The sequence below is a fragment of the Catharus ustulatus genome, chromosome 2 (assembly GCF_009819885.2).
Source record: "Catharus ustulatus isolate bCatUst1 chromosome 2, bCatUst1.pri.v2, whole genome shotgun sequence".
Lineage (NCBI taxonomy): Eukaryota > Metazoa > Chordata > Aves > Passeriformes > Turdidae > Catharus > Catharus ustulatus.
The window spans coordinates 87,927,295-87,954,886 of record NC_046222.1 but is presented as its reverse complement, the minus strand read 5'-3'; the positions used below and the strand labels follow the sequence as shown (position 1 = coordinate 87,954,886).

The following is a 27,592-nucleotide window of genomic DNA, read 5'->3' as shown; positions in this document are numbered from 1 at the left end:
TTGTGTAAGAAGTTTTCCTGTACTAAGTAAAAAAGCACACCTATTTTTAACTACTAGCACCAAAAAAAAAAAAAAAAGAAAGAGCTAAAATAATTACAGTAATGGTGAAATTTGTGAAGAGAAATCATGGTGATGGAATGGTCACAGTGTCTTGGATATAAGTGTTTTTCCCAGAAGCATGTGTGGTCCATGGATCAGGTAGATCTCTGTCCATCCCAGATCTGTAAGCATGGTCCTGGTTGAATAACTGATGTTCTTTTGTGTTACAGTAGTGATATCAATCAGCATGTTAATATATTATTAAAAGTTTTTTCCTGTCCCACACTGCAGTTCAAGGGGGTTGAAAGATTATTTTTGTCACTCTCTCATGTCCAAAATTAGCAAAATATGTGCAAGAATAGTAGAAATATTAGCAAAACAGAAAAAATTAATCATAGCTCTCCAGGTATTGTATTAGCTGCTCTGCATGACTAAATGCAGTGCAAGAAACAGTAGTGCCTGCCAGAGAGAGATGTAAAATCTGCTGGAGTGCCCAAAACTGGGATAAGGACTAAAAGTCTGTAATTTCCAAGATCTAAATAAACATGTTGTTGATATTGAATCAAGCCCAAGCTATTAAGATTTGGTTTGCTCAGTCTGTCATTTTGGTTTTGCAAACTGTGTTTATTCCTGTCTGTTCACTGCACTTGCTGCTTTTCTGTATGAGATTGTATTAAGTGTCTCAAATTTTACCTCTTCTTCTCTTCCCCATTCCCTCCTTTTTTTTTTTCCTTCCTTTTAGATTCCTTCCTGGACAAGGATTGGTACTATATCCACAGATAGGAGACAAACTGGATATTATATGCCCAAAGGTGGACTCTAAAACTATTGGCCAGTATGAATATTATAAGGTCTACATGGTTGATAAAGACCAAGCAGATAGCTGTGCTATTAAAAAGGACAATACACCTCTACTTAACTGTGCCAAGCCAGATCAAGATGTTAAATTTACCATCAAGTTTCAAGAGTTCAGTCCTAATCTCTGGGGCCTGGAATTTCAGAAGAACAAAGATTATTACGTCATATGTAAGTTCAAACTTTCAGTTGTTCATTCTTTTAAATATAATTGTTCATTATTTTGAATTCTGTCCTGTACATTATAAACAAAGAGGAGTATGAATGGGTTTGTATGTTTTTACCTGGAAAGGATTTCTTGCTGGCATATTTTCAATATTGTTCCTAATTTCCAAAGGGTCTCTGTCTCTTTTTTTCCTTGAGGTTTACACAAACCACATTCAATTGTACTTCTATGCCTGTAAAAGGCTTTTTTTTTTTTTTTTTAAATGTGCACAGTATTGTGTCCTGTATTTGCATTGGAAATTGTGTGCAGCTAAACTGTGACACGTTTCCTGCTCACAGCCCTGGTGATGTGCTGTGCTGTTGGCCTTGCCCTTGGGTTCTCTTACACCAGGAGGGGCATCCTGTGTGACGTGGCTACTCGCTGCAGCAGGTGGTCTGGGGTTCCCACAGAAAGCTTCTTCTGGCCAGTTTGGTGCCAATTTTGTCACTGTAGGTTCCTCACAAGCGTTACTGCTAAGGGCCTGTAATTGAACATGCCTTTCCTCAAAACATAACTACTATGTCCATACAGAGCTAGGAGAGTTCTTGGGTAAAACCTAGTCTAGCATGGTCTTGAATTTTATCCTTTTTCATGGTCCTGGCTTGCAAAACAAGTGTGCATGGCACAGGTCTCTGTGCAGCAGTACAAACTTTGTGTGAGTTTCTGGGATTTATGGCTGAAAGCAAGTCTGGAGGTAGCCACTCTGTTCAGTGATTCAAATTACTTATGATGTGTAAAGTTAATGATGTGAATCAGGAGTTAGCATAAGCTGAGACCTCAGCAGTGTAACAACAATTTACATTAGTTTAGGTTTTGTAATTGTAATATTATGCCCTGTGAATCTCGTTTAACCCCATGGGTACTTTTGAAGTCTTGGGCAAGCATCTGCAGTTATTAGTGATAGAACAAATTCTGCAAGTACCTGGCTTTTCTGCAGTTACAAGGAAGTTAGATATTTGTGTGTCTTATCTCACAGAATTGTAGAATAATTTGGGTTGGAAGGGACCTTTAAAGCTCATCTAGTCCAAGCCAAATTCAGTGTGCTGGGACATCTACAACTAGATCAGGTTGCTCAGAGCTCTGTTCCCAGGTATGGAGCATCTACCACCCCTCTAGGCATCGTGCTCCAGTGTTTCACAGCACTCATTGTAAAACATTTATTCACTATACCTGGTCTAAATCTGTGTTCTGCTAGTTTAAGACCATTGACCCATGTCCTGTGTCAACAGGTCATGTTTAAAGATTAGTCCCCAAACACATTTCTGCCACCTCCTTGAAAACCAGAGGATTGATAACTGTTTCATGTAATGTCTGCCAGTGTAATTATTTCTTAATTTCTGATTTCAAAATATTGGCAGTTTTAAAAGTGCTCTTATCATGTACTTTTAAAATGGAAATGGAAATTCATTCAATATAAATTAATGCTCCCTTCCCAGTTATATCCATAATGGTACATAGTAATGTATGAAACAGGTTGTAGGTCACAGAAGCTTAAGTAAGAATTCACTGCATTATTTATACTAATTACAAATTTTAGAAAGTACTAAGTAAGAGTTACAGGAGATACAAACCACGTTTTTTCTTGTTTAAAAATTGCTTAATATGGGCACTTTCTCTGTTTAGCTGGGGAATATATAAAAACGTGATCCCACTTAAACAATATTAACTTCCCACTGAAATACAGTGAGATATTTACCAGGGTGAAAGCAACAAAATTACATGTTGAAAGATAGTTATCTGTAACTTGAGTGAAAATGTGCAGCATAAAAATGACCATGCTCAAATATTTGGCTTAAATGAGGAAATGTGCTCATTATTTAGTGCTGCTTTTAAAAACATCCACAGAAGACCAACTGTAGTGGAACAAATGGCAGTGTTACAATTATTACCTGAAAATTATGGGCATAAATGGAGCTTTCTGATACACTGTCAGTTCTGTCATATCTATGTCATGGATTTACCCAGAGAATTATTAAGTACGTCTCATTTTCATTAGTTTTGTATAATTATTTCATTATAGCAATAAGACATAATAGACATTGCATTTCCTGGAAGATTACAGCATAACTTGGTTGAAAGAACTTACTCAACCTTCAGTCTAATGCCTCAAAAATCACACTGGCCTAGCAGTAATACTAGAGTGCCTCAGGGTATTACTTTTCCTACTCATTGTGGCATAAACAAATGGCTAACTTATCACTCTGCTAGCATACTCACTGAGCTTCAGCAAGGGTACCCATACATTTTAATAGGTTGGACAAAAAAGCACCCCACCCTTGAAAACCCAGCCATCCTGAAGCTAAAACACTCACTTTCCTGTCATTCAAGGAGAAAACAATAAACTCAGTGATGTTGGTCTCAGAAACACTAAGAGGCGTAGAAAACTAGGGCACTGCTCAGCTAGGATACCATTTTAGAGAGTGCTGGAGCTAGACAGGGTTTGTATTGAAAAGCTCATGACACAGCCTTGTCAGGGCAAGTTCTGCTAGTCGGGACATTTGCTCTCATTTTTATCAGTAATAAAATGCATCTTAGTCATGTATACAAATCAGGCTTTAAATTGTTTGCATACGTTCCTATTCACAGACCTGTAATTCTTTCTTTTCCTTCCTTCCTTCCTTCCTTCCTTCCTTCCTTCCTTCCTTCCTTCCTTCCTTCCTTCCTTCCTTCCTTCCTTCCTTCCTTCCTTCCTTCCTTCCTTCCTTCCTTCCTTCCTTCCTTCCTTCCTTCCTTCCTTCCTTCCTTCCTTCCTCCCTTCCTCCCTTCCTCCCTTCCTCCCTTCCTCCCTTCCTTCCTTCCTCCCTTCCCTCCCTCCCTCCTTCCTTCCCTTCCATCTGTTTTCCTTGCTTGTTTTGTTGGGTTTTTTCAAGGGGTGGAAAGGCTGTGAAATGAAGGCAATGATGCATTTTATGTGCCAGCTTTTGATTTTGAAGTATTTTAGGATCTTGCATTCCCTCAACTAAGTGGCATCAAACAAACCTAACACTAGAGCTCACTGAGCTCAGCATCTTTACAGTGCTTGCTGTGGCTGCGCCTGCAGCCTTAATCTCACGCTGTTTATGCTGGCAGGCTGTTGTCAGCCCTTTAAATGTTTTGTGCATCATCATGTACCTTTATTATCTTGCAATTATTTGAAAACAGAGTTTGTTTTTCTGAGGTAATAGTATGTTTCATGAAACTGTATTAAACAGTAAAATCTCTATTCGTATTAGGGGGTTAGTCATTTTGGGATGAGGAATTGCAATACAGGATAAAGCAGCTTCCTGAGCCCTTTAGAGACATGTGACTGCACAGGAATTTTTCAAGTCATAATTTTTTATATCATCCAGATGTATTCATGATAGGTATAGCAGAAGGAGATCTTTTCTATTCAGTGCTTCCCTAAAGCCTAAGCATATAAAATGTTCTCATTTCACAGTTCCCAATTTTTTAAAAAGTAAAAGTGTGGGTAAGTTTCTCATATCTGTTTTCATATTTAGTAGTACTCTAATAAATAAATAATAAAAAAGTAACCCATTTCTTGGCAAGATACTCCTCAATATGACTATCATTATCCAAAGAGTTAATTCTATGAACAGCAGTAATTGGAAATACGATACTGAATGGTATTGTGAAAGTGAATAAATGATGTAACAGAATGTCCTTGCTTTTCTCTTCTTTGCTATCATCAATTTTTCATTCCTGGGAAGTTAATAGATTCATTTTCCTACAGTTACCTGATTTCTTTTCAGTAGAACTGGAGAAGGTCAAATGTACTTGATGTTAATAAGTATTAATGTTTGATTATCCTAAAATATGTGACCATTTAGCTAACATATCGTAAGTCTCTAAGAAGATCCTTAATCAAATGCATGAAGGAAGATACATCATGCCCAGCAACATAAATATCTATGTGAAGGGGAGATTTGGGCAGAAGGGTGTGAAGATTCGCAACTCTGATGTTTGCGTTAAAAAGTCTTTTTATGTCTTTGCATGGTTAGGGAATAAAGTATAATTTTCTGCTGTTGTGAGTTGCTCAGAGCAAGCAATGAGTATATTCTGAATACTGAGGAGGTACTCGGTACTTGATCTGCAAATACTTGGGTCATGGTGTCACTGCTTCAGTACCTCTCTTGGATGCAGATTCTTCTTGTTTGTGGGAGAGACGCATTAGCATAGTTCAAGTGCATTTCATATACCAGAGATGTTTACTCTTGATGTACAGGAATCATCCTGAACCCTTCCCAGTAAACTTGGCCTTTAGTCAGAGGGCCTAGAGAGCCTGGTGATAACACTGGGTTGGTGCAGAGGGAGCTCTGGGGGAAGCCTGTGGGCAGCTGTGCCAGAGGGAAGGGAGCAGTGCCATAGGGAAAGGAGCAGTGCCGCCTGCCTCCAAGCCACCGTCAAGCTCCTTAGGTAGTTTGGCCAAGCAAGCACATATTTCACGCCATCTCTTCCTTTGCATAAGTGAAGTTTATGAGCTGACATCCTCAACATTAAAAAATAAGTCACCTGCAATGAAATCTTCACCTGTTCCAAATTTGTACTTGAGTGACTTGAGAGTTGGGAAGGGGCTATGGAATGGTTCTCTGAAAGATTCCTCTATAAGGTTTGCTCTGCCTGGACCTCATTAGCCGAACTTGCTGAGCTAATGATGCTCATTGGCTTTGACATTGGCAAAATTGAATATGCAGCTTTCCTTAAATGTTTTTTTGTCAACTTTTTTTCAAGTGACCCACTTACATAATTGGCTTCTGGCTTAAATTAAAAAACATATATTTATATATATTTGATCCCTGACTGATTTAAAGGTTTATACTGGCTAGTAGCACTATATTTTGGGTAACTGCTTTAATAGTACTGTGGGTTTTAAAATCAAAACAGTCATTCTGAAATTTTAGCATTAGCTGTGTTTGAAAAGAATCACAAGGCTTTTTATGTTTTCACTTTGTCATTCTGTTACAATTAAAGGGCAATAACTGTCTGAGGAAGAACATATTAAAGGACAATATAGATTGTGCCCTGAAATATGGCCCAGCTGGGAAGAATAAATCTCTTTGCATGGCCAAATAGATTTACATTAAAATGTTATTTTAGTATTCTGACCAGTTTAAGCACTGGCTAATCTGTCTGGCTGGGCATTCTGAAAGTGTTCTGAGGCAGATTTCAGCCTGCAGCCCCCTGTAACCTCTGAATCACCTAGTGAAAGCTGCCCAAAAGGAAACAGTAAACAGGTTTTCCTTTGTTAATGCCAAACTAGCCAAAATGGAGACAAATACTGTATCAGACATTCAATTCCTCTGCTTTTGCAACAAAGACATTTTTCGTGGCTTCTGTTAAAGACTCTGTGGTCCAGAAATCTACTGCTTTCGATTTTTTTTTTTTTGTGGTGGTGGTGGTGGTGATGGTGTTAATAAAAGCCAGTGCAATAATAGTCACTCTGATTCCATTTGTACAAAGATCACTTTTTTCCTTCCCTTTCTCCTCCTCCTTCCTTAGAAAATTAGATAAATAATTTCTCCTTGGTGTAAAATGATATCCAGAGGTCAGTCTTTGACTTTGCTGAAGAGTCTTTTAAGGGATGTATCAGCAATACCACTTAGCTCTTGTTGAATGAAATATAAATACAGCTTATACAAATAATATTATTAGAGAGAAAAATCACTGTCTGTGCTGCAGCTTCAGATTTCTAACAGAGTCTAAGACCTGCAGGATTAATGGAGTCATGGTCCTTTGGGGTTTTGTCCCAGACCACACAGGTCTTGTAAGAGAATAAGGCTATTTTATATTGATGGACTTTGTTCATATTCGGTGCCATTACCTAGGCAATACCAATCGTTTATCTCCTTTAAAGTAGACAGAGATAGTTCAGCAGGAAATCTGTTATTATGTCTCTATTCCTAAGGGAAGGAAATGAAAGATAGGAATGCTCAGTTTGTTAATTGATGGCATGTTGTGAAAAAATACAGTTATCTTCCCTCACACCCCCGCAAGTATTCCAGATAGATACAGAATCAGATGAAAATGAAGAATAATTGTTCAGACTGGAAGAAAAAATTATTCAGGAAATACTCATAAATTGAACAGGTTTTAAAATTTCATAGGAAGCTGTTTAATAATTTTAGTCACTATTTTCATATCTTGCTTTCATAGTACCTCAGAAGCAGTTTATAAATACAGGAAATAGAATACATTCGTAAAGAAAGATACAGTATTCTCCCTTAGAAGTCTTTTTGTATCTAGAATTCATAGTGCTTTGCAGGAAAAAAAAAAAAGCTTAAACCCTGATCTTCTCCAAAATGTGTGTGTTCTTAGATTTGCATAAACATCCTTAACAGGACTACATGCAGAAGAAGAATGCACTGAGTGTGTATTTTATCCTTTATATTCAGGATATGAATAACTGTTTAAATCAAGGGGGTTGTGTATTGGAAAGACATGCCATGCTATGAGGAAAGCATGAAGAAAGTATCTGCCTCAACAGAAACTTGAGAGTGCACTACCACACTGAAACACATTTAACTTCTATTTTCTACATAAGTTCGGTGATGATCATTTAGCTCATCAAGTGGGATGATTTGTCTTTACTTTATACAGTTACTTATATCATATGCGTTACATATTGCAGTATTTTAAGTCCTAAAATAAAAGATGAGGAGCTGCATAAGGATTTAGAAAGACTTTAATAAAACTCATTTTAAAGACTTGAAATTGTTTACCTCATTAAAATCTTTACATAGCTGGAATGGAAAGAAATATACTTTTGTCTGAGAACTACATTAGCTAAAATGAAATGCTGGAATGGTTGGAAACCAGGGTTAAATGTCTGTTAGGATTTTCTTTCCTGACTTCGGTCAATCCTGGAAACTTTGGATGAAGAATATTTCAGGATTTATTTCTGATAAATCAGACTATAAAACTAAGCCCTAATGGCAGTCTTCCAGTTTCTTTTTTTTTTAGTCCCAAGGAAATCATGCAAATATTTCTGGAAGTAAAAGCAGGATTAGGCTTAAGGTAGTCTTAGCTGTTCTTGGAGAGAAGTCTGTATTAAGCTGATGAGGCTGGGTTTTAAAAGCATGTTCGGATCTTTGTTAGCATTATTTATCTGTTTTCTGTTTGGTAGATGAAGACAGCAAAAAATCACTAAACCACAGCAGCAGAATAGTCCTTATGTGCTCACTGGGCTGCTGTGAGAGAAAAACAAAGTTCTGAATCCAAATCCTGCCAGGAAAACTTAAAATTACTTGCTTTTCTTCATGTATTTCATGTTAGGACATAAATGCGTTAGACCAGAACAGCCCAGCTGACTGCAGAATCCCAGAATGAGTGGGTTTGGATCACACCTCTGCAGCTCACCTAGTCCCCTGCTCAAACCTTTGCTCAGGCAAGCCCACCTGCAGCCAGTCACCCAGAACCGTATCCAGCTGAGTTTTGAGTATCCCTAAGGATACCGCCCCTCCTCCTATGCAGTGCTGCAGTTCCTTCATCGTATCCATGAGCGTTTACTGCACTTGCCTCTGTAAATCCACGTCTGTTTTGTGTTGAAGAGCCTGTGACTGCACCCAGCAGTGCAGGTGTGGCTGCCCCAGTTCAGAGTGGTGTGGAAGGATTACCTCCCCAAACCGGCTGCCACTGCTCTGGCAGATGGAGCCCAAGCTGTCTCATGGTCAACTTGGTGTCCACCGTGACCCTCAGGCCTTTTTTGCAGAGTTCCTTTCCATGTGTTTTGCCCCAGCCTGTGCTGAAAGTTGATTCCATCAGCTTTGATCTGATGCCATCCAGAGGCTGCCACAGCAAGTTCAGTAGCAGAATGAAGACATTACCAAAATAATTTTCATTGCAACAGGAAAAAAACCCAAAAAAACCAGCTAAATAATGTTGTGCTGTTAAAACCCCAGTGAATTTTTTGAAACTCTATGAACATAAGTATTAAAAGTATCAGTGCACCTGTTTAGTTGTGACTTTTCAAAATTCCAAACACTGGAATTAAAATTAACATATCCCACTGGAGTTTCTTAAAATGAACCAAGACGTGCCTACATGATAATTTGTAAAGAAGCTAAACCTCTTAATTTCTTAATGGCGAGTATTTGAACAGGAGGTCCTGTAGAACCGTGGAAATTCAGATTGCTTTATTTCTGCAATGTTCCCTCATTAAGGTTTACTCTGTGGGTATTTTACAGCTCTAAACACAAACATAAGCATACTGCAGTCAAAACAGTTCTTAACTTCTGATCATCTTTGCCAAGTGTACAGTCATCCAATAGTATCATAATTGATCTCAGTACTAAGGTGCCAAACTCTGTGTTGCTGAAGGATAGTTAGATGATGTAAATAGCTTTTTGTGTTTTGCAATAAAGCACACTTTTGTTGTGCTACATGTAAAAGCAGGAGATGAAGGTATTCTTTTATTGAAGCAAACATGTGGAAAATTGCTCTAGATTGTTATAGTACAGAGCATCTCCCCTGAAAGGAATGAGGTTCATCTACAGGGCAAAGTCTGACTGTGGCACTTTATTGGGGTTACTCCTAGGCTCTGTGTGGTCAAAGCAAATAACATCATGTCCATCTAAACTGTTATAACCATGAGACTGGCACATTTTCTCATCTATAGTGTTATATTCTAAACTGTCACTAGGCATTAACTCAGTCACTGGTGAAGTCCTACCACCTAGAGATGAACTCTGCCTCAAAATGATGTTTTCCACTTCAGTGCTACTCGTATAGCAATTACTGGGTCATTAATATCATTGCATGCAATTAGTGACAGTAGAATGAGCAAGAGGTTTGTTATTTATTTAATATGAACTTTCACTATAACCCTTTCTTATCCAAGTGCTGCAGACAAAAAAACAGATTTTCAAGGCAGGTGAACATCCTTGTAGAGTGAAGTTGGATTTGTATGATAGAGAAAGTGGGTCCTCATTTAATGGTAAAGCTTCAGCTTTTGTTTCCAGCAAGCCCTCTTGTCATTAGCAACAATCAGTGTAACTTGAATGCTAACTAATTCTATTAGTTCTGTTCAGCTGAACTGTTAAGCAAAGCTTGCTGTGGTAGAGGGAGACACTTCTACCCATTCATGAGAGGTTTTTGTCAGTAGCGTGCTGGGAGAGAGGATGAATTTGCGTAAAATACCTGTTTGAGAATGGTGAAGTCAACTAACTAGTAATCTGTTTTAGATGCATACTTTTGGGTATACACTAAATACATCATAATTAGTGGGCTTACATCTGCCACAGTTACTTCAGCACTCACAAATATATAATTTGTTTATGTAAACTAGAAGCAACCATGTGTGCAGTGGATCATTATCTGACAACATTTCTCAGAGTATGTGAAATATAGAACTGAAATTCTTGTAGAAATGCTTAATTGTAATGAAAGACTCCTCATTCAGTGTTACAGTGTTGAGATGCTTTTCTGGTTTGTTTTTATGTAATCTCTAAATCATTCCCCAGGAATTTTGTAAAGGGGCACTGCACTTGACAGCAGTGAAGCAAGTAGGATTTTGTTGTGGGTGAGTGGAACCTGTGACCTTCAGTAATGGATAATAATTCAGCAAATAGTTTACTGTTCAGTACACTTCAGCCGTGGTATTCCTTAACCCAGTGAGAAAGTGGTGGTGTTTTAAAAATGATAGGCAGCAATAACCAGTCAGAATTCACAGGGGTTTTTTTATATTTTCAAGCTCTCTCACTGTTTCTTTTTTCCTTTATGGAAAGACTTTGTTGACATAAACGGCTTTTTTTTTTTTTTTACCATGTATTTTTTTTCTTACTTGGTGCCATGCCTCCCTGGAATTAATAAAATCATTCTGAATGGAGGAAACTTTACAACTCTTTCCCTATTTTGTGCTGCTGGATGACATGAGATGTGGGAAGAGGAGTCTGTGGATTTTCAGAGGTGTCCCTGGAATTATACAGCTAGTATATACCAAAGTATATTATAGTACAAAACCGACAGGCTCTGTCTTGATTGCATCCTCCACATTGCACCCTCAGAAAAACACTGAAACAGTAATAGAATCTGCCCCTCTCTTTAACATATGAATACAAGTGGAGACTTTTATGGGGAATTATATAAATATCCTTGTATCATGAGTCCCATCTAAGTACCACAAGTGACGCTATTCACGGTTGGACAAAATACATTTTAGAGCAGTAGTTAGAAAAGTGAATTACAAAATTTCACTGCAGAGCCTTTGCTTCTTCCTGGTAAAAAGAGGCCTGTTCTTTATTTTACTTTATTTTGTTCTGGTTTTAGCTTGAGTGGAAAGGGCATTGCTGCTTACTTGCTATAGAGAATATAATTTGTGGATCCTGTTTATATATAATTCCTGAGACATGCAGTATAGGACTTAATCAAGAATACAAAACAGAAAAAAAAGAATAGAGAATTCTTGTCCTTTCCCTCTCATTGAAGTTCTGCCTCGCATGTGGATAGAGTGGGGAAAAAAAGCTGGCATCAGGAGTATTTACAAACACTCTGTGCACCCTAGTTTAGGGAAAAAAATCTATTTTAATTTGAAACAATGTGTAGAATAAGGTAGAATGAGAGTTTCTTTAATGGTTTTCAGGCTGAGAAACTCCTCAAAATTCTACTTCCACCTTGACTTTGCTAGTAGGGCAAATAAAAAAGCAGACGTTAGAAAAAAGCAAAATTATTGGTAAACTGCTTTTGCACATTTTTTGTTATGGTCTTGGTGTCCTAAATTATATTGAACAAATTCAGCAGTGTTTTGTTTTGTTGTCTTTTGATTTTTTAGGATCATTTCTTTGTCTCCAGAAGATCAGTAGAAAGTTTTGATTTTATTGTCTGTTGATTAAAAACACAGTCAACACATAACAGCACTCCATTCCACTATTCATAATGCATTTACATTTTGGTACTTGTGGTCCAGGTTTGGGACTGCCGATGGTTAAATTTCAGACGACAATTTAAGTTTTTTTAAAAAGTGAAGATTTCAGTATCAATCTTATTTTCTGTCACTGCAAGAAAAGGGAAACCATTAGTTGCTAGCATTTGAAACTAGTGCATTTCTGTTCTCTCTAGACATTCCTCAGCTCACCCAGAGTAATGTGTGCCAAATTACCTGTTCTTTGGTGAGAGACCTGAACATTTTTTTTTGTTATTGTTTCAGATTTCCATGCAGATCTGGCATTGTTATTGAGGGGCAGACTAATTTCATTTAATTAGAACACTCTTTCTATTATCTCAGCTATCCATGGCTAGTTTAGAAACAACCTCCCTTGTTGTGATCAGTGATTTATGGTTTTTCACTGTATGATTTCTGGTATTCTTAAACCTCTCCCATAAATTATCTAAGTTTATGGAAAAGAAGAATTATTTATTCAGTGCTTTACTAAGAGGATCATTAAAATTACCGAAAGCAGATGAAAGCAGTCAGAGCACGAACAATGATGTCTGACCAAAATAATGTTCTATTACTTGATAAGTTAAAAAACTCTCAAAAAATTTACATGTATGTAGTAATCCTGAGAGTGCATGTGAGATTGAGTGCAGCTTTGCTTTAAGAATAACTTCTTACTAATGTTGGAGCTAAAGCTTTGTGGATTTTTGCTGCTGTTTTTTCATTCTTTTTCTAAGCACAGCAGGGGAAAAGTGGAAATGGGTAGTGTTATTTGATTTTATTTTATTCTTATTTTGAGAAATCTATTTTCTTATGTAGTATTCAAGCAATATTTAATGAACAAAAACTGAAAATCACTGCTATTGGATAGTACTGATCTGCCCCTAAAAAACATGTAATTCTCAATTTGCTATTAACAGATTAACTTCAGCAGCAATTAATTCTTCATGACCTCATCAATGATGTGTCTTTAATATATTGCCAAATGACTTTTATTGTCCAGCACACTAAGGAGGGACAAAATCAATTTTGCCCTTGCCCATCAGTTGACATTATTCTTTCCTGCAGTCTGTGGTTTAAGATTCATTTAGTTTTCACAGGAAAATTAAATATGATAATCATCGTTTCTCTCATCAGCTATGTAGTCCATTTCATGTTCAAGCTCTAGAAATGTGTTTTAAAGTTGTGTTGGTTCAAAGCATATGTCATTTAATTTGCAAATAGGTAATGTTTTTCATAATCCTAAAACATGAAACTGTGGGTAATAAGTGTAGCAGAATTAAATTAGCTGAGATTTTTGTCTGCTGGTGTTTTAAGTCATTATGATGGCATTTTTTTCATTTTGTTACGTGTGTTTTAAGAGTGAAGGAAGTTGAATTTTTGTGACTGTGCCTTCATTTCTAATCTCTTTGTGAATGAAAAGCTATATACAGGCACAAATCCAGGAGCTTAATTCTCTGTCTGATTAGAGCAATGTTACCAACCTGGTAGGTTGAAAACAGCCATGATCCATGCAGTGGCGTAGCCTCCTGGGAGGCAGAGTAATAACAATCAAATGAAGACATATTAAAATGTAATATTACTTCCTCTCCATGGGGACTGTATAAGAATCATAGCCAGGAACTATTCTTGTCAGCTGACTCTGCTATGCTCACCGACTGCCTGCCTCTGCATTTATGACTAATGCACTTTGTACAATAAACAGCACTTGTGGAGTTTTAAAAGCAAATAAATGTAAAACATTATACATTGATTTACATGAGTTCCAGCCTTTTTTGTTTGTTTGTTTGTTTTGTTAGGGGTTTTGGTTTTTTTTTATATACAATTCATATATTTCAAAGAGGGGGAGGCAGATCAGAATGGAGTTCTTTGGTCTGAATAATTTAATTTCTCCCTTGTGTATGGAGGAGGATATGTTAAAGTAGTGTGTTATGAACCTGCAAATGTATACTAGCTTCTCTAAAGTACGTATGGATCAGCAAGACTCTTAACCATAATTTCATAACAGATAAGTGTTTTCTGAATGTTGAAAAGCTAAACTTGCATTCCTTATAAAATGGCAGCTGCTGTTGTATTCAAGGAATGCAGACAGACAGTGTCTGATAAACACTACAAAAACGACCTAGAAGTTATTACAATTTTGTTAGAAAGTCTTTAAAATATTTCAGCACAATGATATGTGTTTATTTTTAGGTGTGGACAAACTGTTGAATAATTTAATGTGGTTTGACTGTAATTATTAGTTTTGCAATTGACACCAGTGGAGCAGGACAGGTCTCAAAATCAGAGGTATTTAACCATCAAAAGATTTTAAAATATTTTTCTACCTGTTTAGCAACATTTTACTTACTTCTAGGTTCCTGTGTATTGCTAAATTAATACAAAGTGAAGTGTGGGATCCTGAGAACATACTAATACTAACAAGAAATTTCATATTAATCATTAGTTATGTTTATTAATGTTAATATTTAAGTATTTAGTCTTCTTAGCAGAGGGCTTTGTATAGTAGCTCATCTAAATAATTGACTTTAAAATATATCCATATTTTGACCTAAATGTAAAAAAAAACCTGCTCTTTTTTAATATATATGTATATAAGAATGACTTGAATGGATACCAGAAGTTTGTGTTACATTTGTGTTTAAATCCAAAACTCCTATCAGGACGCTTTTGTTTTTTTTAAATATCCTTTCAGTGTGAGCAGAGCTGCAGGTGCTGGGTCACTTTCCTACAGAGGTGTGAGTGCAGTGGAGGAGCTAAAATGACAGTGGGTGTAATTTGCATTTGGAGATCAATATAGAAGGGCTGCAGGAAGTGTTTGAGGAATATTTTGCACTCGCTCCCTTGTTTGACTTCTGCACAATGCACTGTCAAGGGGCATTAGCAGTATGAAACTGTTTTCTCTGCTGTCCCAGATTACTTATTTTTCTCAGTGCAGCTTTTCAAAGCTTAAAACGATGTGTTTAAAGCTACCCACTTTCTTCCTAGTACACTAGGGATATGCAAGGTTGTATTTCGATAGTCTTAATGAATTTCAAAAAATAATTTCCTCCAGTGGCCTTGGGTAATTGTCAGTTTAATTACAGGAAAAGCTGAGAAGGAAACTTTGCTTTGTCACTGAAATGCTTCTCTTTGAAAATTCCCTATTCCTCAGGACGTAGTAGTCTGTACTCTGAGCTACAACATAGGCTTTCCTAAAATCCCTTGAAGAACTGTGGAAAAAGTGAATACTTCTGCAAATTCATTCATCTTACATCAAAGCTATGAAAGCATTCTTTTAGCAAGCGAGGCAGATTGCGCTGGCGTAGGCACACAACCAGACTCATTGTACATCTGGGTCTTCCCGTTTGGAGACTGTATTTGAAGTAATTTTGCATTCTTTTTGCCATCTTACTTTCTTAGTCTGTACTGAGGTCAGACTGCGTCTTCTGCATCCTGTTGAGGTCACCTGCTCCATGGGTTAAGTGGATAGGCCTTTAAAGAATAAAAAGGCATTGATGTTCAGAAGAAGCAGCATTCTGTTCAATTAAAATCAAGTTGAAGGTGTTTAAGGAGATGTGATTCCCTTCGGCTCGATTAAAAAAAGAATGAAATAACAAAGCCACAAGACAAAGTCAGTGTTTATTATTTCTATGTTCAATTGGTGCTCAGCTTTGGTATTTCTATTTACTGCATTTTTTCTCCGTGTCCTTGTGCTGGTACATTGGCAAATAGATCATAAAAAACACTTTCAGCGAAGACACATTTGATTTATGTCCAGGATGGGTTCTTGGTATTGATTTTTTTTTTCCCTCTGGAAAAAAAACAACAAAAGAAAACAAAACTATATGTCTCCATTATTTTCCAAGCCTGGCAATGCAGTGACACATTTCAGATCAGCTTTTATCTTAAATTACTCAACGTGCTCTTTTGTATTTTGAAAAGTCTTTTTGCCATACAGCTATTGTCATGTTTTTACAGGGGGGAGGGAACAAGAGGAGGAACTGGGAGGGACCACTTATGAGGAGAAGGGACTTTTAGGAAAAGAAAGCACAGTTTGGGAAGTTTGTATGGTAGCTGTAATTCGAGTTGGTCACAAAAGAGTCAGAAGTGGAACAAAAACAAGACGCAGATCAAAGGCTAGGAAGCAGGGTTCAGCAGTATGGGGTTTATATCTTTACGGCTAGAGAGAAGATTAGAGCAAGAAAAATACTGCCATGGGGGTAGGAGGACATTGTGAAGGGAAAAGGAAATATACATAGGCTGCATTTGAAAGAAAATCCCCAAGGAAGGTGAAAGAGAAGGAGCGAGAATTAAAAATAAAGACCTGAAGGGTGTAAAGCCCACAGGCTGAAAGGAGAGGGGCAGAGGGAGGCATGTGCTGCTTAAACAGTTCAGCACTGCCACGGCGAGCAGTGAGCTCCCTGACATCCCATTCTCCATTTGTTATCTCCAGTTTGGTGGCCCAGTGCTGGTGCCTGTGCACCCTCTCATAGGTTCCTTTTGGGCCTCAGATAAATGGCTCCAAGAAAAGAGTAAAATTTCCATTCCTCAGGACAAGCAGGGTAGGAAAACCCCCAGTGCGTTGCCTGCATAGTGAGTGCAGAGCCCACCGTTTGCAGTTGTGTCCTGCTTGCGGTGGCTGGTGGCCAGTGCAGTGCAGTGGCTGCAATACCCACAGCTGAGGAGTTCCCAAATCATTCTCCAGCAGCTGTTTTGCAACCAACAGCTGGCTGGGGCGTCAGCGGCGCACCCATGCACTGTGATTCAGTGTTGTGGATTCTCCAAGGGAGTGGTGCTTGGCTTTCACATCGCACGGCAGTGTCAGCCTGCGCCCGGATCGCGTGGCTCCAGCTGGCACCTAGATAAGCAAGAACAATATCAACACAAGGAAAGCACCCTGTTGTTTGTGTGAGCTGAAAGGTTTCCCTGGGAATAGAGCGTATTCCCCTTTGCCACCCACCCCCGCAGAGGCTCAATGCTGAGAAAAGTGAGATTGTACTTTAAAATATTAAATGGTTTTCCAATCAGTTCGGAATCTTAGCTTTCACCTGAGTCTTTTGTATGCGTTCACTTCTTCCAGCAGGAGATTTGTAATAGAGGAAGCAGGTGTAGCATGGTGATTATAAAGATACTGTTGGGAGGGGAAAAAAAAGGGTGATTTTTCAGTGCTTCCTTTTCAGCTGACTCCATCACCTTTTTAGCAAGATGGTGTGTTTTTATCCAAGTCAGTCAGTCAGTCAATTGTGCATAGGAAAATAAAAGGCTGCTGGGTAAATTTGAAACCTTGATAACACATTCCTCCATTTGTATATATGGTACAGCTTACCAGTGTATTCATTCCTTTGGCTTTCAACATTTCACGACTTTCCATAGGTCAGCCTGAGCAACAAGAACAGGTCCTGGTAGATTGAAAGATCCCTGCTTTCAGACACTCATGTTCACATCACTTTGCCTGTTGTTTTCCTGATTTTTATTTATTTTTATTTTTATTTATTTTTCTTTTATTTTTAATCAGCAACATCAAATGGGTCTTTGGAGGGCCTGGATAACCAGGAGGGAGGGGTGTGCCAGACAAAAACCATGAAGATCCTCATGAAAGTTGGACAAGGTAAAGACCATCTGCTGTTTCATGAAATCACTTTGATCGGTCTCAATGTCCTTTTTAGTTTTCAGGCTTCTTTTAGCAGTGTAGAGCAGAGAACCAGTCAAGTCTAATGTGGTCATTCCTCCCTTATAGTCTGAAAGCAAAGCCTATTTTCTCTTCCTCGGCTACTGACAGATTTCTACAGGAGGGTTTGTGTAATAAGATCTCTTCATTGGAGAGATCCCTAGAAGGAAAGGTCACCTGGGAGTAGTGTGTTTCAGTCATTTTTATTTTTATTTTAAAAACAAAAGCCACAACTCTGCTGCTCAGAATTATTTAAAATACATGAAAAGAGGGAAGCTAATATTTCTATAGTTTGCTTGTTATGAATTCTGATTACAGAGAGGTTTTTGTTCATTGTCTCTTTTCACATATAGATAACCTATTGTGCAGGAAGAAAGAATTATTCTTCTAAGTAGCAGTTGGTTTAGTAGTCAATCAACTTCCTCAGTTAAACTGAAATGTCATCTGCAAAGCTTTTCTTGCCAATTACAGGAGACCCTATAGTTTCTGCAGATGGCCTCATAATTTAAACCTGAAATAACTAATATAACCATTTTGCTTTAAAAGGAAAATTACGTTCTTATATCTCCCAGTCCTTTCCATAAAGGTTCTTCTGTTAAACCATTTGTGTCTCACAAGGTACCTAGAGCCAGCTTGTAAGGCTCCATACCGTCAAGTGCCAAAGCTGCATGAGTTGTCTTTCTCTCCCCCAGATCCCAACTCAGCAGGGCAGCCCCGGCACACGGATCCCACCAAGCGCCCCGAGCAGGAAGCTGGCACCAACGGGAAGAGTTCCACCACCAGCCCCTTTGTGAAGGACCACTCAGGTAGGTGTGGTGGGACTTTGCCCTGGAACGTCTTCTCCTCCTTTGTCCCCAAATGTGTTTTATTTTACCATTAACATGCCAGAAAAGCAAATGTTTTCATCATGAGATGAAGCAAAAGCCAGTTCTGATTTCTCCGGTGGATAGTGTGTGGGAGCCCCAAGTTTTGGCAGCAGCTGCTCTCTCCCCTCTTCCACTCTGCTGTAGAAGTTAATGACGTCTTGTGACAGTGTCTCTCATTTACAGGAAAATTTTTGGATAGGATATTTGCTAAGCAGCTTTACAGTGGTCAGTGCTGCCTTACATTTAGTACTCTGGCAGATGAACAAGTCTCTTTCTTTTCCCGCATAATACATTATCAAGTGGTTCTCGACAGCCATTTATAAAGTTTATATCAAGGCATCTATAATTAATGTCCTGATCTTTTAGCTGACCATATAAAGTCTAGACATGTGTGCCTGGTCGTTTACTAAATGTAAAGTTTTGAAGTTTTGTTTTTGGGTTTTTTAAAATAATTATAGAAACAAAATAAATAGATAATTTGAAACAAATATTTTCAGGATGCATTTCATTCATAGGGTGAGCAAGAGAAAACCTAACTCTTAAGACTCAAGCTGTGCAGAAGAAAATATAGTAATTAGTAATGCTACAAAGCAAAAATTTAGCTGACTGGTGATTCTGGGTTTCCCAAAAATGGCCACAAGTTTTCCTTGCCAGCTCTTTCTTCAGTTACTGGTCTAATGAATCTTGGATATAGTGAGTGGCTTTAACTGACCCCTGCAGAGGCTTTGGTAGGAAGAGCTAACAATTATGTGAATGTAGCATCTGTATCATTTTTCCATTGTGAGTGAGCATCAAGAGAGGGAGTTGGGTTCAATTTTAGAAGTGAAAAAGTGTCAATGAGCATTCATGGAATTTTTGTCACAAATAATATGGTGGTGTGATGAGCAGCAAATATTCAACAGACTGTTCACCACGTGAGCCTTTCCTGACTACCCAAATGCATGGTATTGTTTCTTTTTAAGTAAAAGCAGGTAAATACTAAAAGACATGCCATAGCCATTCTGTCTGTCTCACATGCTGCCTCAAGCTCCTTAGTTTCATTTCCAAGCAAGAGGAGTCCATGTAAGAGGCACTAAGAATGGTTTAAGTTAAATCAATATGCGAAAGATAAAATAGCAGAGGGAGCAGTGTGGCACTGAACAGTACCAGTTGCTCTGAGAATTGTCATTTCCCTGTGTTGTATTCCCTTCCAGTCCTATCCCGCCCCTCTCTTGTGCCTGGGGCTGGCCTGCATCTGTTAAAAGATGCTGTGTGCATCAAAGGCTGCCTTGTCAGTGACAGTTCTCGCCACTGATGGATGATGATGTATGAAACAGGGTGGTTTGGGAGCAACACAAAAGTGAGACCAACAGGCACAAAGTCTTGCTTTATATTGATTGCTGACTTCGGCTGTTTGCATTTAGCTATCTAACAGGGTAATTGGTTTGTCAAAGTTTAGCTGTCAGTTAATTCTTCCAGTCTTGCTTACTCTACACATTTTTAAGCAACGTAAATGGGTCACAGGATGGCAATAACTTTTGTCTATTGTATTTCCGTTCTTTCCAGGATCTAGCACAGATGGCAGTAAGGCTGGGCATTCCAGTATACTGGGTTCAGAGGTGGCCTTATTTGCAGGGATTGCATCAGGGTGCATCATTTTCATCGTCATCATCATCACTTTGGTGGTTCTTTTGTTGAAGTACCGGAGAAGACACAGGAAGCATTCCCCGCAACACACGACAACTCTATCACTTAGTACATTAGCCACCCCAAAACGCAGTGGCAACAACAATGGTTCTGAGCCCAGTGACATTATCATTCCTCTAAGGACTGCAGACAGTGTCTTTTGCCCCCACTATGAAAAGGTCAGCGGCGACTATGGACATCCAGTGTACATAGTTCAAGAGATGCCTCCTCAGAGTCCAGCAAACATTTATTACAAGGTCTGAGAAACACAACCAGCTCTGTGGTACAGTTGAGTCGTAGAGGAAACTCACTGGTCAAATGCTTTCTGTTGGGGTTTGTGATGACGCCTTGTGCGCTAGCATTGACTTAAGCACAGGGGGGAGAAGGCAACAGCTCTTTCTCCAGGAACCGACGCGAGCTGGACAGCTTACCTAGTCTGTAGAATTCCTATCTCGGTGAATAAGTATTCACTAAAAGCTGGAAGACTTTTGTGTAGAAGATGCCCATTCCGATTGCTGTACTCTTGTTACATTCATCATCCTCAAAGCCATGTGCCGTGGGCATTCAGGCATGTACAAAAGCCAAGGGAAGATGGAGCAATCCATGGATGTTAATAGCTCTAGGCATCCTGGGAAGGTGCTCTAGGATATATCAAGCTTGAAATGCAATCTGCTGACTTTTGTGTGTCCCTCTCAGTGCATACTGGATTTGTCACACAGACCTTGGTGTCTAAGTAAGACTTGTTAAAGTTCTCTTGCTTTTAGTCCATCACTGTTCCATTTGTTTCTGTTATCCGGGGCTCTGCCATCCTTCACATAAGATTTCCTTTCACTCCACCTCCTGAATCACTAATGGAACATTAATGTTTGGAGATCCGCACTCCATCCATCTGCTACAGCAGCCTCACTCGAATGGGTAATGCATTTATAAAAATTGTGTTTGATAGTAAGGAGCCTTCCAGCCAAAAAGTTAGGTTGTCAACAAAGTCAAGAGCAGGACTGGGTGGTAGAGGGAAGGGCTGATTGAAGTTGCAATTGAATATTGCTGCCTCAAAAATAGAAGCTGGGAAGAAAAAAAAAATGCATTTAGGTAGCACAGCACTTTGGTATGCTAAGTTTTAAGAGGCAAGTAGGAAACACAATAACATGCGCAGTGGATTAAGGCTGCATTTGAAGGAATTCATGGTTATCAAATACCAGTGTGCAGAAAAAAAGTACCTTCAATACAGTAGAACAAAGGGGTATTGTTAGTAAGTGAACAAGCCTGGAGAAGACAAGACAATAGCAGGCCGCTGAGGATATATTAGGGCAGGGCTGTTGTGGTACTGGCAATAAAATACACAGCTTTGAAGCTGTAGCAAAAATGTAGTCTGCTTTGGATGACTTTTAAGCAGACTCAGCTGCTATACTATCACATTATACTAAACACAGGGAAAGCATTTAAGAAAACAACTGAGAGCCAAGTGACCAAGATAATTATAAGCCAGTGGGTCAAGTGAGCTATAATTCGATCACTGATAAAGTTGTGGGAAAAAAAACAACAAACAAACAAAACAACAAACCACAAAACCTTGCTCATCTCTAAAGTAAGAGTAAGGCAGAATTTCTTTGTGACTGACCCTACTGGCACTTTGGCTTATTGTAGTGCTGTCCCTGCACAGTGAGCGTAGGTACTGACTGACACAGCAGTTCATTGGTGCTCTGTTGCAAAGTTAAAGCACATATGGCAAACCTCTGGCAGTCCATAAGAGTAAAATAAATTATGACACTGAGATGGGGAAGGAAAATATGTCTTATTTATAATAGGTGTATAGAACACAAGGGATATAAAGTGAGAGTTTTTCTTTTGTTCATTTTTTCTTACTTTTGGTTTGGATTTTTTTACTAATATATATTTTGAGATTGCACAGAATCTACACCAGAAGATGTGAAATTCATTTGCGGCAATTGCATAGTCTTAACTTGTCATCATTGTACACATATGTGTGTGTGTGTCTATGTATATACACACACATATAAGTCTATATATGCATATGTATGTATGTATATGTATGCATATGCACACTTTTTTTAAAAATAAAATACTTCTGGAAAACAAAAATCAGCTGTCCAAAACCACCAGTGGGAGCATAATTTTAAAAAAAATTCCAAAGCATCTTGTAAGAGAAAAGTAGAAAATATAAGGTCCGAAATATCAGGAATTCAGTGCTACTGCATCAAATATTTAACAGCAACAAGATGTGCCGGCATTTATTTTCCATGTTGTGTTTTCCCTTGCCTTACAGGCTGATGTGTTCTGTAGATTTTGTTGAGGTTCGTAGAGAGGGGTTTCAGGTTAAAGTTTTCTCTTTAGCATGGCTATTCCCCTAAAGCTCCCACCCTAGGGAGGAAAAAAAAAAAAAAACTCTACTTTTATATGTGCTATGCAAATAGACATTTCTAACATAGTCATGTTACTATGGTAACACTTTGCTTTCTGATTTGGAAAGAAAATGTAGCAACAGCATTTTAGGGTTCTCAGACCTCCAGTGAGCACCTGCAAGGAAAAAAAAAAGGAAAAATAAAAAAAAAAAAAAAAGAAAAGAAAAATATCTGTCATAGAAATGATCACTCTCTTTGTTTTCTGAACCTGAAGATAATGTTGGGATGTTGGTCCAAAAGAGAGAAACAAAAAACAAAAAAAATTCCAACCAATGGTTCTGTGGAAGGTTACCATGGTGACTAACTACAGTACATATGTAATTCTTTTCAACAACCCTTCTTTTCTATGAATCCATCCATACAAGGTTCTCTTGTAAGTCATTAAGATTTTATTTTGGGGGAGGGGGAGGAAGGGAAAAGATAGGTTTACTGATCCTTATTTTTATTAAATCATATCTATGCTTCATCAGTTGGCCACATTCTAGTTACATACTAAACCATGAAAAAAAAATCAGACAAATTGCTTAAGAGCAACCTGCAACCGATTGAAAAAAAAAAAAGTACTGTGCGTCTGTTTTGTGTCTGGTGCAGAATTATGACAATCTACCAACTGTTCCTTTCTTTGACGTTGGTCCAGCTTTGAAAAGTTACTGTAAATGCCTTGCTTGTATGATCATCCCTAGTCACCCGAATTGGAATTTGCACCATCATGTTTAAGTGAAGATGCTGTAAATAGGTTCAGATTTACTGTATATGGATTTGGGGTGTTACAGTAGCCTTATTCACATTTTTAAATAATTAAAAAACCCACATGAAAACAAGATAAAAAAGGCTTTTCTTAACCAGATTGTGTATATAGAGCAATGTTGGTTTTTTATAAAGTCTGAGCAAGATGTTTTGTATAAAATTTGAATTTTGCAATGTATTTAGCTACAGCTTGTTTAAAGGCAGTGTCATTCCCCTTTGCACTGTATTGAGGAAAAAATTATATAAAAGGTTGCCAAATTGCCGCATATTTGTGCTGAAATTGTGTACCATGAATATTTATTTAAGAATTTCTTTGTCCAGTTTGTAAGTAACACAGTATTATGCTTGAGTTATAAATAATTTCTTCTTTCTTTTTCTTTTTTTAATTTTATTTTTTTGTTTTGTTTGTTTGTTTGTTTCATTCTGTATTAAAACTAGCCGGTCATAATTTTGAAATCTGCTTTAGTTCCACATTGCGATTAGTTCCCAGAAAATGAAAATTATGAAAATCACATTCCACGTCTGTTTCAAACTGAATTTGTTCTTAAAAAAATAAAATATTTTTTTCCTATGGAAACCTTGCCTTCTAAGTATTTTCTTCTTTAGTTTTGCAATTTTTTTTTCTTTAAAAAAATATGGAAATAAATAGGAAAGTCACCAAGCCTGCCTACCTGCTTGCCTGCCTCCCTCCCATCTCTCCCTTCCTCCTCTCCTCTCTCTCTCTCCAGACTGATTGGTAGTGGTTTATGGGAAATCTCCTTAGGGTACACTGACTCCTGTTAACCTACTTCTTTCAAATTCTCTCTTGCATATATCAGCAGATTTTAGAAAACACCTGGACATCTTATGCCCTTGGAAGTCAATGAACTGCACTCAGATGCAATAGCCAGATTGCTTGGATGATCTTGGAGTTGAGAGTATAACCACATAGGTAATTCCAAGACATCTCTTCATGGTTCTTCTGCTGCAGCCTAGGGGAGATGAGGGCCCCAATGTGCAGGTAGCACAAGCCTTAATACATTATTTGTGGTTCTGCTGCCCTAATTTTCACTAGGGTAACAAATTCATTTAATAAACAATACCTTCATTTTCTGACAAATCACCAATCACCCTGAAAGTGAAGCACCTTTCCATTTGTTAGCAGCGCATAAATGGTATGATGGTCCTTGGAGTAACAGGTGAGGAGGTCTACAGAGGGCAAATATACATTTGTCACTTCAACAACAGATGCCAATTAGCCATAGAAATTTCACTGAAGAAAAGCAGTTGTACTACTATTTGTAGTATGGGTCATGCAATTCCCATTTGTTGAATTATTTATTATTTTCGGAATAATCAGAGAAAAATTACTATGCCAAAGACACTTAGGGTGTCGCAGTGGCACAAGTACTCTGAAATGGGACATACAGAAACCCCTGGACTGGGAGATGGCTGAACAAGTGGGACTTCTTGCAGTTGGAGCTCATTTTAGAGATCCAGTTGGCAGAATGTGTGCTGGAAGTCGACCTTAAAGGGAAAGTCACACGGTGGCATTTAGGTTCACCTCCTGGCTCTGGTACAGGTGACCTTGGGAGATTTGGTCCAGCAGAAGGCATAAGAGTGAAACGTGAGCATCCTCTGGCATCTCAGTACATCTTGGGCCTAACCCTGTATGTCTGTAAATCACTTGTGTTGTCTGAGCACGCAGATACTCTGTGGCTGGATTGTGTTCTCTGCTTCATGGTTGCACACAGGCAATTCTTGCCGATCTCGGTGGGCTGTCATGAGGGCTCCCACGTCGTCATCTGCTGTGAGGTGCTCAGGTCTGCTCTGTGCTGAAAGCCTGTCTGGCACAACCATCTGTTAGAGATGTGCCTCTAGCTTAGTTAAGGCCAAGGCTATTGTTTTTATTTTAATCCTTGTTAAATACTGGAAGATGTTGATAAACAAATACTTGAATAGTGTCAAGTTTACATGGCATTTTCATTACTGTGCCTCTTTTTTCCAAGTATAATAAACATTTATTATTATATGTATTTATAACTAGCATATATACTGACACCTGTGGACACCTAGTTTTGCCACTATCTTAGCAATAATTGGTGTTACTAAAAAACTGTGTCTCCACTGGGAGGGAAAAAATCATTGCCAGTGTAATAACTATGTGTATATTTATGCCTGGGGCCAAGGATGCTTGGTTAACAGGAGTGCCTTGCACGCATACCTTCCCAAACAGAGCAGAACCTCCACTGAGCTGCTGAACTCATTTTAGTAAAAGATGCCTTAGATAATCAGCAAAAAGTCATTGTCTTACAACCCATCTTTTATAACTTGCAGAGGAAAAAAGATACTTTCATTTTTTCCTGCTGCTGACGCCTCACTATTAATTATCAAACAAGCACAAAATCAGAATTTACTGCCTTTATTACAAAACTGGTTCTCTGGCAAGAGCTAGTCCAAGTCAATAGGCTCCACTAAGTGGAAAATAAAATTATAATTCACAGTAGTTATCTATCTAGAGTGGAATTAGGATCTGGTACATAAAATAGTGCCTCACAAAGTAAGCATAACAATGTTACTGCCTTGGTTTAAAACGTTGTACCTTTTGTTCAGCCTGTCTCTTTAGCTCTCCTGTGATGCATTGATCAAATGCTCACTCAGTCAGCAGCACACTCGTTTTGATTCTATGGGCACCATAAATTTTCTTTTTGCAGAAAAGCTTAAAATTTTTGTAGTGGTTAGCAAAATAAAGGACAATGAAAATTCAGCCTTTCTAACTGCCATTCTCTATCTTCACAGCCACAATACAAATTTTGGTGGGGAAAATGCCCAGGGTTTAAAAACACCAAACAAACCCCTTATACAATTGGTATGTCATTACATGATGCATCAGACCAGAAATCAAGTAATATTTGTTTTGGAAAAAGATGAATGTTGGAGCGTATACCACAGTGAATTAATGATTGTGCTATTCATAATCCAAATGGTGCTGGATTCAGCCGACTGAGCTATCGTCTATGAAACAAAATAATACCCGTCTTTCACACGATTCATGCAAATACTTGGATGTGTAATTAAGGCATAATGGGATCCATAGGAAACCCTTTTGAGCAGGAGGGGCAAGAGCCTGCCCATACACAGTGAGGATGAGGAGGTGGAGCTGCTGGTGGCTGATTCTGGAGGAATGCCTGTGGAACATAGGGAGGAGGCAAGAGAGGGAGAGTGTGTGAAGTGACCTTCTGAGGAGGAGGCTCAGGGAGATCTACATTGACAAAATCCAGGGAGAAATCAGAGCAAGGCGGTAGCTGTGGAGGTAGAGAAACAGAGTCTTCACAGCTCTGGGAAAGGCTTTGGTGAGAAACACGTAACAGCAAGCAGAAGAAAAGTGTCGACAGATGAAAGGCAAGTGTAGTGTTTGATAAGTATTGGTGGTTGTTTCAGGTAGGTGAGGAGATCAAACCAGGTTGTTCTGCTAGACACTGAGAGGAAACTGAGCCTAAATGGGATGGAGAGCCCAGGCCAGAACTCTATGCTTTCTGTAACATGGGATCCTGTGAAAAAGCATCAAGGATCTGCAAGAATTGAATAACTGTAGGACTATTCAAACTCCAAAAAGCAAATAACTTGTGCACAGCTTTCACAGCCCCTGGAATAGGAATTGTGTTTTCATAAGTGCATTGAAAGACCCTCATGTGCTTAGACTGCTGAAGAAGTGCAATTATTAAATAATTAATATGGGGAATTTATTGAGGGTGGGAGGGTAGTTACTTCTAGATCAGACCTTCAGTGGATATAAATTAGCATAGTTCAGTTTGATATCTGATCCTACTTATCGCAGTTCAGAATTGCACACGCATAAGCAATACTCATACAGATTATAGCCCTCAGCTATGAGAAAATGCTTTATAAGAGTGTTGTTCTGAATATTATGAAGATTGTACTCAAAAACATACCAACAGTGACTTGCTTTTATAAAAGACTGCTTTCAATGCCATAAAAATTGTATTTTGTATTTTATTGAATATTGTCAGCAATTTGCTGTATCTGTGCATTAAAAGTAGGTTGGATTACTAGCAAATGTGTAATAAAAATTGTTCATGTTTTAATGAGTCTTTCGCCTCTCTTTAATATTTAAACTCATTCCTTCCTACTCCTGGATTCAGTTCTATTCCTTATGCATAACAGGCAGGTCAGCTGTGCAATGTTACTACATTATCTGTTCATGCCCATATGCTATGTTTCTAGTCTTTCCAAATCTCTTAATTCGTTCAACATACCTAATTTTGACTGTCTTTAAACTCAGCTGTTGGAAGTGTA

At 38.3% G+C, this 27,592-nt stretch overlaps 1 protein-coding gene across 1 annotated transcript in view; it reads left to right on the top strand.

Moving 5' to 3' along the window:
• Positions 1 to 27,381, top strand: part of EFNB2 (ephrin B2) — a 48,915-nt gene extending 21,534 nt beyond the window's left edge. The window contains exons 2-5 of the mRNA XM_033052464.2: positions 782 to 1,065; positions 17,446 to 17,538; positions 18,291 to 18,404; positions 20,010 to 27,381. Coding sequence (XP_032908355.1) covers positions 782 to 1,065; positions 17,446 to 17,538; positions 18,291 to 18,404; positions 20,010 to 20,392 — 874 coding nt within the window. The 3' untranslated portion in view covers positions 20,393 to 27,381. The remainder of the gene's footprint in view (positions 1 to 781; positions 1,066 to 17,445; positions 17,539 to 18,290; positions 18,405 to 20,009) is intronic.
• The last annotated feature ends 211 nt before the right edge of the window (positions 27,382 to 27,592 follow it).